The sequence below is a fragment of the Oryx dammah genome, unplaced genomic scaffold (genome assembly GCF_014754425.2).
Source record: "Oryx dammah isolate SB20612 unplaced genomic scaffold, SCBI_Odam_1.1 HiC_scaffold_11210, whole genome shotgun sequence".
NCBI classification, from domain to species: Eukaryota; Metazoa; Chordata; class Mammalia; order Artiodactyla; family Bovidae; genus Oryx; species Oryx dammah.
This window is the reverse complement of record NW_024080603.1, coordinates 2482548-2494750: the sequence shown is the minus strand read 5'-3', so window position 1 is coordinate 2494750 and position 12203 is coordinate 2482548. Positions and strand designations below refer to the sequence as shown.

Here is a 12203-nt window from a genome sequence, read left to right as displayed (position 1 = left end):
GCAGCAGCAGCAGCAGTGTGCTTATCCACATTTTTATTCACATTATTTATCAGCTGTGAGTCAGCCCTAAGACAGAAACATAACTCGAGTTGTCTATCTAGCTATCTACTAGTCCTTTAGTTGGAAGGGACCAACTGATGACCAAGGAGCAATACCACCTTCTTTAGGTTTGGAATTGGCTTGTTTACAGTTAAATGGTGTATCAGGAAGTCAAATTCGAGAGTAAGTTCCACCCAAACTCACTTAGCTATGGGGGCTGGGGTTGTTTTGTGAATAATCATAAGTAAGCTAGACACAGGAAGGTCAATTCATCCAGTGACCACTGTGAGCGCACTTTCTGAACCCGCAGTGAGGCCTGGAGTCCAGACGACGGCCGGAGAAGCCCTGTCCTGTGTGTCCTCCCCAGACCACGGCTCTCGGGGCTTGAGAACTGAACGGGAGGCACCGACTCGCCCACGCCTCTGACTTCTGCTTATACTCACCTATGCCACACGCATCTGCAGGAGAATGGACACTTTTGTTTCCAGTGGCTCTCAAACCTTTTGGTCTCAGGACTTTTTTATACTCTTAAAAGTTACTGAGGAACCCAAAGAGCTTTTGTTTCTATGGGTTATATCTATCAATATTTACTGTTTTAGAAAATAAAACTGAGAGAATTTTAAAACACAGAAACACACAAGTGTACATTCCATTAGATATTAGGATGATGATATTATTATATACCATGTAGCCTCTAGAAAATTTCATTGTATACTTATGAGAAAATGAGAGTACAAAAGGGCAAATAACATCTTAATATTATTATAAAAATGGCTTTTGACTTCTTAGACCCCTTGAAATGGTCTCAGTGACCATCTTTTAAGAGCAGCTGTTTTAAAGGAAAGCAACAGTGTAGATAATTCTCTCTCCTAATACAGGTTAGAGTTGTTGGTACTAAACTCCAAACTGCCTGGATATTAAAGTAAGTAGCAGATGCAAGTGGAAGAAGTGTCAAGAAGAAATCAGAATTAACAAATAACTACTAGTAGTAAATGTAAGAAGCTGGTTGAATAGAGAAGAAAAAGAAATTAATATCACATTTAAAACTATGTGAAACAGAGTCCAGATAGAAAATGAAAATGCTCTTTAGATTACAAAATTTCAAGACTAATAGCACATTAATAAGAAGACACACATATATAATGGAATATTTTTCAGCCATAAAAAGAAACAAATCCTGCTGTTTGTGACAACATGGACGCATCTTGAGGGCATCATGCTAAGTGAAACAAGTCAGACAAAGACAAATACTGTATGATCTCACTTATATTTGGAAGCTAAAAACCAAAAGCACAGGTTCAGAGAACAGACTGGTGGTTGGCAGAGGTGGAGGAAGCATTCGGGTAAAATGGGTGAAGGAATCAAAAGGTATAAACACCCATGGTGACTACAGTTGATAATACTGTATTGTATATTTGAAAGTTGCTGAGAGTAGGCCTTAAAAGTTCTCATCTTAAGAAAAAAAAGAATAAAAAAATAAAAAATAATACCCAAACAAGAAAAAATATATATAACAAGTTTCTCAAAAAAAAAAAAAAAAAAAGATAAGAGTTATATAATCAATACAATTAGGATAAAACTCTTTAAGGACCCTGAGAACTTAGAAGTACACAAGACTACAAAATATACATGATTACACTGCTTAGAAGAACATTTGTAATAGCATAGAAGAACCAATTTTAATGTAAAAAAAAAAGTGAATTTACTAAGGAAAGAAATTTACTTACGGGATTGACTCATGGCCAGAAAGGCTTTCATGAAATTCATGGCTGTGGACATTTTAATATCCTTTCTGAACATTTCAAGTAATAAAGTAGAAAAACCTCTCTCTAGGAAGTATATATCGGAGAAGGCAATGACACTCCACTCCAGTACTCTTGCCTGGAAAATCCCATGGACTGAGGAGACTGGTAGGCTTCAGCCCACGGGGTCACTAAGAGTTGGACACGACTGAACCACTTCACTTTCACTTTTCACTTTCATGCACTGGAGAAGGAGATGGCAACCCACTCCAGTGTTCTTGCCTGGAGAATCCCAGGGACGGGGGCGCTTGGTGGGCTGCCGTCTATGGGATCACACAGAGTCGAACACGACTCAAGTGACTTAGCAGTGACTTAGGAAGTAAATATAATTCCTCATGGACATAAGAGATTAGATGACCTCATAAAGTCCTTTTCCAGTTCCACAAAACATCTGTAATCACAAGAAATTCGAGGCCAGGATTTCCCTGGTGGTCCAGGGATTTAGAGTCTGCCGGCCAGTGCAGGGTTACAGATTTGATCCCTGGCCTGGGAAGATTCCACATGCCACAGGGGCAACTAAACTCGTGCAGCGCAGCTACTGAAGCCCATGCTCTAGCGTCTGTGCTCCGCAACAAGAAACATGCTCTGCCACTGCAATGAGGGCCCATGCGTTGCAACTAGAGAGTAGCCCCTGCTTGCTGCAGCTAGAGAGAGCTGGTGTGCAGAAACGAAGACCCAGCATAGTCAAAAATAAATTCTAGACCTATTATAGACTAAAAATAGATAAATTCTGAAAACTCCAAAGCATTCTTACCTTTTTTTAACTCACCTGTATTTTTTAGCTAGATCATCCCTTTCTGCCTTCTGTTTAGCAAGCACGTTGTCCATAACTTCCTTTATCTCTAACATCTTACCAGCGTATTGTTCTAAAAGGTAATAAAATAAAAAGTCGGTTAACTGAGAGATAGCAAATGTTAAATTTGGTCACAAAGGACTTAGCCTTATTGTTAAGTTTAAAAAGCCATTATTTTTCTACCCTCTTCCACCATATCAATGGTCCAGATATCAAAGCTAATAGACTTATGTCACTCTAGAGAAGTACCCTGAGGTGTGTGAGACCACACCAAGAAGGAGCAGGCAAGCCTGAGTTCTAACCCTGTTATCCCACTGACTAAGCTTGGTGATCCTGGACAAGTCATTGACCTCTCTGGTTGCTGCCTTAACTGTGAAATTAGGGTACTAAAAGAAGATACATAGTAAGATAATTTTGTCTGTTACAATTATTTACTTGTTAAAATACAAAACGAAAACACTGTCAATGTAGAGGAAATTTTGAAATAATATGAATGTTTACAGAGAAGAATGCTCAGAAAGATCAAAGGCAGGAGGAGAAGAGGGTGATAGAGGATAAGACGCTTGGATGGCATCATCAATTCAATGGAAATGAACCTGAGCAAACTCAGGGAGGTTGTGTGGGTCAGGGAAGCCTGGCGTGCTGCAGTCCATGGGGTTACAAAGAGCTGGACACGACTTGAACACAACAACCGGGAAGAGAAGTCAGGGTGTTCCCACTCACCCACTCCTTCTCAATATTTCACTCTATGAAAGAGACTGCTTTTAATACTTGGTAAGTGTGTGTGTGTTTAAAATATGTTTACTTTATATATAGCCTGCATATTTATACTATATATAACTATTTATTATATGTACTTAAAAATAAGAATCATGCTATCAGTTCTTGTTCTTTGCTGCTAAGTCGCTTCAGTCATGTCCGACTCTGTGCGACCCCATAGACCACAGCCCACCAGGGCTCCCCCGTCCCTGGGATTCTCCAGGCAAGAACACTGGAGTAGGTTGCCATTTCCTTCTCCAATACATGAAAGTGAAAAGTGAAAGTGAAGTTGCTCAGTCGTGTCCGACTCTTCGCAACCCCATGGACTGCTGCCTACCAGGCTCCTCCATCCATGGGATTTTCCAAGCAAGAGTATTGGAGTGGGGTGCCATTGCCTTCTCCTCTTGTTCTTTACACTTAACATTTAGGGCTATATCATATCTAAAGTCAGTTATGAAGTGAAGTGAAGGTCTCTCAGTCATATCTGACTCTTTGTGACCCCATGGACTGTAGCCTGCCAGGCTCCTCTGTTCATGGAATTCTCTAGGCCAGAATACTGAAGTGGGTAGCTGTTCCCTTCTCCAGGGGATCTTCCCAACTCAGGAATCAAACCAGGGTCTCCTGCATTGCAGGTGGATTCTTTACCAGCTGAGCTACCAGGAAAGCCATCAGTTCAGTTCAGTTCAGTCGCTCAGTTGTGTCCGACACTTTGCGACCCCATGAATTACAGCATGCCAGGCCCCCCTGTCCATCACCAACTCCCAGAGTTCACTCAAACTCATGTCCATTGAGTCGGTGATGCCATCCAGCCATCTCATCCTCTGTCGTCCCCTTCTTCTCCTGCCCCCAATCTCTCCCAGCATCAGAGTCTTTTCCAGTGAGTCAACTCTTCGCATGAGGTGGCCAAAGTACTGGAGTTTCAGCTTTAGCATCATTCCTTCCAAAGAGCATCCAGGGCTAATCTTTATTATTATTTTTGTTTGTTTAATTTAAATTTATTTATTTTAATTGGAGGCTAATTACTTTACAATATTGTATTGGTTTTGCCATATATCAACATGAATCCGCCACGGGTGTACACGCATTCCCAATCCTGAACCCCCCTCCTGCCTCCCTCCCCATACCATCCCTCTGGGTCATCCCAGTGCACCAGCCCCAAGCATCCTGTATCCTGCATCGAACCTAGACTGGCGATTCGTTTCACATATGATAATATACATGTTTCAATGCCATTCTCTCAAATCATCCCACACTCGCCCTCTCCCACAGAGTCCAAAAGACTGTTCTATACATCTGTGTCTCTTTTGCTGTCTTGCATACAGGAATGTTTGGATCTCCTTGCAGTCCAAGGGACTCTCAAGAGTCTTCTCCAACACCACAGTTCGAAACCATCAATTCTTCGGCGCTCAGCTTTCTTCACAGTCCAACTCTCACATCCATACATGACCATGGAAAAACCATAGCCTTGACTAGACGGACCTTTGTTGGCAAAGTAATGTCTCTGCTTTTCAATATGCCATCTAGGTTGGTCATAACTTTTCTTCCAAGGAGTAAGCGTCTTTTAATTTCATGGCTGCAGTCACCATCTGCAGTGATTTTGGAGCCCCAAAAAATAAAGTCTGACACTGTTTCCACTGTTTCCCCATCTATTTGCCATGAAGTGATGGGACCAGATGCCATGATCTTCATTTTCTGAATGTTGAGCTTTAAGCCAACTTTTTCACTCTGCACTTTCACTTTCATCAAGAGGCATTTTAGTTCCTCTTCACTTTCTGCCATAAGGGTGGTGTCATCTGCATATCTGAGGTTATGGATACTTCTCCAGGCAATCTTGATTCCAGCTGTGCTTCTTCCAGCCCAGCGTTTCTCAAGATGTACTCTGCATATGTTAAATAAGCAGGGTGACAATATACATCCTTGACGTACTCCTTTTCCCATTTGGAACCAGTCTGTTGTTCCATGTCCACTTCTAACTGTTGCTTCCTGATCTGCATACAGGTTTCTCAAGAGACAGGTCAGGTGGTCTGGTATGCCCATCTCTTTCAGAATTTTCCACAGTTTACTGTAATCCACACAGTCAAAGGCTTTGGCATAGTCAATAAAGCAGAAATAGATGTTTTTCTGGAACTCTCTTGCTTTTTCCAAGATCCAGCGGATGTTGGCAATTTGATCTCTGGTTCCTCTGCCTTTTCTAAAACCAGCTTGAACATCAGGAAGTTCACGGTTCACGTATTGCTGAAGCCTGGCTTGGAGAATTTTGAGCATTACTTTACTAGCGTGTGAGATGAGTGCAATTGTGTGGTAGTTTGAGCATTCTTTGGCATTGCCTTTCTCTGGGATTGGAATGAAAACTGACCTTTTCCAGTCCTGTGGCCACTGCTGACTTTTCCATATTTGCTGACATACTGAGTGCAGCACTTTCACAGGATCATCTTTCAGGATTTGAAACAGCTCAACTGGAATTCCATCACCTCCACTAGCTTTGTTCGTAGTGATGCTTTCTAAGGCCCACTTGACTTCACATTCCAGGATGTCTGGCTCTAGGTGAGTGATCACACCATCATGATTATCTTGGTCGTGAAGATCTTTTTTGTACAGTTCTTCTGTGTATTCTTGCCACCTCTTCTTAATATCTTCTGCTTCTGTTAGGTCCAGACCATTTCTGTCCTTTATCGAGCCCATCTTTGCATGAAATGTTCCCTTGGTATCTCTAATTTTCTTGAAGAGATCTCTAGTTTTTCCCATTGTGTTGTTTTCTTCTATTTCTTTGCATTGATTGCTGAGGAAGGCTTTCTTATCTCTTCTTGCTATTCTTTGGAACTCTGGAAAGCCATAGATCTATATAAAATTATTCTTATAATTACTCAAATTATTTTCCTACTTTATCCATTGCTTCCCAAGTAAAGGCATCATGACCTCCCCCAGTACAAATTCACAGGATTTACATGTAAATTATGTCCAAACCCAGATTCCCAAATAGGAAATTATTTCTTTTAAGCTACTTGCTATTCATTTCATTTTTGGCTTTGTTTCTTAAGTTTTTTCTTAATTTTCTTAGACCAAGGTGTATTTTTCTAGATAATTTAACTAGAGAAAATCAGTGGTGGAAAGTGACGTAAAGTTCATAGTTGGAATTTCCTCCAGAACCTCCTTTTGCAAGTTAGACAAATGATCTGACAAGTACAGAGTCAGTGTTCCCAGAGTAGTTTCTATCTCCCTAATCTCCTTAAATGAGAATTAAGAATTTAGACATAGATTTGTTGGCAAGATTTGACACTTTAACAAAAGACATTTACATTATCTATATACCCTGCCACGTTTGGCTTTTCTAAGTGAATTTTAAACCACAGGTAAAAATAACATTACCATAGTAACCCAAGTTTCTATAAATAGATATAAAGATATTTTATGTCTAACATGATAGTATATACTTATCAAGAGACAAAATTAATCAATGGCATCTTTGAGAAAACCTAGAAATTACCCAAATATGTATAAGATTGTAATGTGTGATAATAAGGCATTATAAAATAATGAAGATGAGAGGAATTATTCAATAAATAAGAGTAGGCAAAGGGGTAGTAATACGGGGAAAAGCCCGATTCTATCTTTCTACCATACATGGCAAAGAAATTTCAGATGAATTATAGAGTTAAATGCTTAGGAAAAATAACATATAAAATGTTTAATAAAATGTTTAAAATGAACAGTTTTTCTGCTTCAATTCAGTTGAGGTACCAAAAATATCTGATATAAAAATAAATATAAAACATCTATAAAAAAATTTACAAAGAAATAAACAAAATAAAATTCATTTCTCTTGGATGCCTCAACCAGATCAAAGATGAAAAGGTGTCAACATATGGAAGTGGTGAATTTGCAAAGCTGTCTCTTTAGAGAGGTGAAGCGTAACTGGGTGGGTTCTCTGTTCTGAGAAGCAAAGGGGGTGAGCAGTGGGGGCGCCTCTCCGCTTCTGTTGTTAGTGTTCAGTCGCCCGGGCGTGTCCCACTCTTTGGGACCCTGTGGACTACAGCACGCCAGGCTGCCCTGTCCCTCCCCATCTCCCAGAGTTTGCCCAAGTTCATGTTCATTGCATCGGTCATGCTGTCCAGCCATCTCATCCTCTGATGCCCTCTTCTACTTCTGCCCTCGATCTTTCCCAGCATCAGGGACTTTTCCAATGAGTCATCTGTTCACATCAGATGAGAAAAATACTGGAGTTTCAGCTTCAGCATCAGTCCTTCCAGTGAATATTCAGGGTTGCGCTCCCTTAAGAGTGATTGGTTTGATCTCCTTGCTGTCCAAGAGACTCTCAGGAGTCTTCTCCAGCACCACAGTTCAAAGGCATCGATTCTTTGGCATTCTGCCTTCTTTACGGTCCAGCTCTCACAACCGTGCATGACCACTGGGAAGACCACTGCCTTGACTATGGACCTTTGTCGGCAGAGTAATCTCTCTGCTTTTCAACACGTTTCTCTTTACCTCAGCCTAAGGGGTGGTTTCTCAAAGGACTGTTAAGAGTGTAACAACTTTCTACTGTGGTGACAATGGACTGATAATCTGACTTGCTCTTTATTCTTGAACATCTAGAGTTTCAGAAGAACACGGAGCTTCCACAGCAGTGCAAAGAGAAAGCTGCTGTTGTGCTAGGAATTAATTATCCTTCCTCCTGATAGTGGGTTCAAGAGCTTCAGGATCGTGAAGACAGTAAGGTGACTGCCCTGTGGGCCTCCTTATGAGGGCTTATACTTAGGGTGACAGTCTGTGTAAGGTAGACCACCAGGAAAAAATGCTGAGAGAAGACTGAGAAGGGCCAGGGAAAGAAACGTGCACAGTCACATCTTAGGAGCTATGTAGAAGCTTCAGAAGAGCCTCAGAAATTTTGCTTTGATGAACCTTAGCTTTCAACAACTGTTAAAAAGCAATGGAACCAACAGCAGTCAGGACCTGATCATGAGCCAAGAACTCTAGTGTTTTACTGCCCTACCTCTCCTTCCCTAAACGGGCAAAGAGACTCAAAAAAGGGATCATGATTAGAATAATCCCAGTGATAACATGATCACAACAGAATAAATAAGTTACAAAGCCTGGGGGTGGGGAGGGGAGAAGAGTTGCTAATCTTAGAAGCATTAAAAGGAACAGCAAAGAGGCTGATACATTCTACTATACAGAATTTGAGACTCTCTGTATTTAACACACACTAATAAATAAAAACACCGTTAAGGAATAAAAAAAGTATTTGCAGCAGTTATGGCAGAAAAGGGGTCAATAACTTGATTATACAAAATGGCTTCAATTTCTTAACAAACAGGAACAGTCAATTTATGAAAGAGAAGATAAAATTAATGAAAAAGTACCATTAATAATCAATAAGTGAAAATAATATATTTTTTACTAAAATAGTAAAAATTTTTTCAGTAAAATTATTTTAAATGAAAATACTGATGCTATTAGCAGTGTAAAAGCAAACACAAATGTGTGTTGGTGGAAGTACAAATTATTATGTAACACTATAGGAAATCAACTTATCAATATGAACCAATAGATTTTACAATGTTTATATATTTTGACCCAATAATTTCAATTATATTAATTTTTCCTAAGAGGATAATCCTAAATCCAGAAAAAACTATGTATGGTGGTATAATAGCAAAAAAATGGGAAAATATACATGCTCAACAAAAAAGGAAACATTAAGTAAATCATGGGACATTTATTGAACAGGATATGATGTAACCACTAAAAATGATGACCACGACAACAAGAAAACACAGCACATCTCACACGATTCCATCTACGCTTTTTCACAATTTTATTGAGGTATAATTGCATAAGCATTCTCTTAGAAAAAAAAGAAAACTAAACAACAAAATATTACAGTAGAGCAGCAGGTGATTTTTAGCAGATTTTTCCTCGTTGTTTTTGAAGTGTATCTATATACCTTTTATAATGAAAAAAAGTATATTCTTGTAAAATTCATCTTAGATGTATAAGATACTATAAATACTAAATAAAATATATGAACTATACATACTGTTTGGGGATATAAGTTAATTTGTATTATTTTCCTCAAAATATCACCTGTATCATGTGTTAGGCCAGGATGAAAAGTAGAATGGGTATAGTTTAAAAAGAAGTAATTTTTTTAAAAGGTATACAACATGAATTAGGGCTTCCCTCGTAGCTAAGTGGGTAAAGAACCTGCCTGCAATGCGGGAGACGTGGGTTTGATTCCTGGGTCGGGAAGATTCCCTGGAGAAGGAAATGGCAACCCACTCCAGTATTCTTGCCTGGAGAATCCCATGGACAGAGGACAGAGGAGCCTGGCCTCCATGGGGCCGCAAGAGTCAGACACAACTTAGTGTCTAAATCACCACCACCACAACATGAAATTAAGCTAACAGACTAATTAACAGTTATATCCTGCTACAAAAAAGACTGATGAGGTACTGTTTTGGTTTTTTAATTAATTTTTATTAGAGTATAGTTTATTTACAACGTTGTATTAGTTTCTGTTTTACAGCAAAGTGAATCAGTTATACATATACAAATACCCACTTTTTTTAGATTATTTTCCCAGATAGGTCATTATAGAGTACTGAGTAGAGTTCCTTGTACTCTGCAGTAGGTCCTTATTAGTTGTCTATTTTATAAATAGCAGCATGTATGTGTCAGTCCTAATATCCCGATTTGTCCCTCCTACACCCCTTTCCCTTGGTAACTGTACGCTTATTGTCTACATCTATGACTCTATTTCTGTCTCGTAAATAAGTTCATTTGTACCATTTTTTTAGATTCCACATATAAGTGATATCATATGATAGTTGTCTTTCTCTGACCTCCTTCACTCAGTATGACAATCTCTAGGTCCATCCATGATGCTGCAAATGACATTATTTCGTTCTTTTCAATGGCTGAGTAATATTCTACTGTATGTACGGACCACATCTTTACCATTCATCAGGGCTTATAATGTGGACATTTTTGGGGGGGAGGACACCTTCAACCTCACAGCACTCCTATTCTGAATTCTATCAAAAGTTTAGTTTTGCCTGTTCTTGAACTTTTAAAAAATGGAATCATACTATACCCACCCCATCCCCAAAAGAAAATGAGGCAGCAATGCCTTGGATGACTGAAATAATCAAACTTAAATATGAGTGCATATTTACCTGCATCTTCAGGGGTTCTTATCTCAAACTCTAATAAATTTTCTTGTTTTTCTTCTATATCTTGTAGAATGGCACTGATGGTCTGATGCTATCAGATAAATATTAAAAACTTCATTACAAGAAGGTAGATGTTTTTCTCTAACAGGCAACTGACAAACGCACAGTAAAAGTGCTGAATAAAGTACCACAAAAAATGCTGATTTCCCTTTATGTTCCAAATGTATTCAGGCCTCATCTAAACTTAACTATATATATATGTATTTGGGAAAAAATTAAACTTAAATACATCTAGATTTATGTAGCAGATCTGCTCCTGGAAAACAGAATGTTAAGAGTGGCAACCATAAAAACAATCACAATTTCTCAGTGACTCCTTTTATAGGTGTAGGAGAAAAAAAAAGAACTCAGCAAATAATATTTAAAGATTACATATATGCAAGAAGTTCACTTTAAGGCTTTATGATTATCATTGTACACTATTAAGATTTCACATACACTCTTAGAAATACAAAACACTCTTAAAAACCCACAAATAGGATTTAAAACCTCTTTATATACTTGTCAGTATTAACAGTATTAATTAAACTATTAATATTAATAGTTTAATATTAATATTAAACAATTCAATGCAGATAGTTTCTTGGTTCATTGTTAGAGAAATTAAAATAGAGGAACATTAATATTGAAATGCCTTCAACATATTGGCTTGGCCAACAAATTCATTTGGGTTTTTTCATAACGTCTTAGGATCATTTTTGCTTCTGACACGTCTTTCACAGATTTGTATATTAAAGCATACTGGTTGAGAGCACAGGCTCTGGAGTCAGATTACCTGGATTTTAATTCTGGCACTGCTATGTAATAGAAATGTAATTTTGGATTGTTACCCACCCTTTCCTACTTCAGCTTCCTTAGCTGTAATGAGGAAGGTAATGATATTAACAGAAACTACTTTCATTATTATGGAGGCTAAATGGATTAACATAAAGCACTTAGAGGAGAGCTCACCATGTCATAAATATTCTGTGAATGCCAACTATTATCATTATGATAATCACTTTTGTACTCACTCTATATGGAGGGAGAGAAGGAGGCTGCCTAGATACTGTGATCTGAAAGTGTTAGACGGTAGCATCAAACTAAAATCATCTCATTTCCTTTGCATCTGGCCATAAGGTCACCACTCATCCTCAATTTGGTTTGAAATTTTCAGCACTCAAAAACAAATTTACATTTACAAAGGATAAACCTTTAATGACTTTAAAGTCTGCATATTTTAAGTTTTTTCTTAAAGTTGGTTTTCATTAAACTTTTATATCTTCATTATATTTCCCTGAGGCTTGGCATCTAAAGTGATAAACATTATTCCTGAAACAAATACTCATACAGTTAACAACAATAGGGTTAGGGTGATTTTTCCATAATGTTTTAATCTTTACATGAAAATATACCTTAAAGATAACTAATGGTCAATACAGTGAGCTGAGCTGATACAGAAGGACCCCTGTCTATTCCAAACACCTGGAAAAATACACTAGACAAAATACAATAAATTTTAACCACCCACGCCCACCTAAAATTGGAAAAATAAAGGGAAAGGAAATGAAGCTGGTAGCAGCCCATGAGGGATGTGGAGCA

The 12203-nt window shown here is 38.4% G+C and overlaps 1 protein-coding gene across 1 annotated transcript in view; it reads right to left on the bottom strand.

The window, feature by feature from the left end:
- LOC120860965 (ankyrin repeat domain-containing protein 31-like) overlaps window positions 1-12203 on the bottom strand; it is a 134404-nt gene that overhangs the window by 26072 nt on the left and 96129 nt on the right. The window contains 2 exon segments of the mRNA XM_040236671.1: window positions 2611-2707; window positions 10566-10653. Of these exon segments, the coding sequence (XP_040092605.1) occupies window positions 2611-2707; window positions 10566-10653 (185 nt within the window).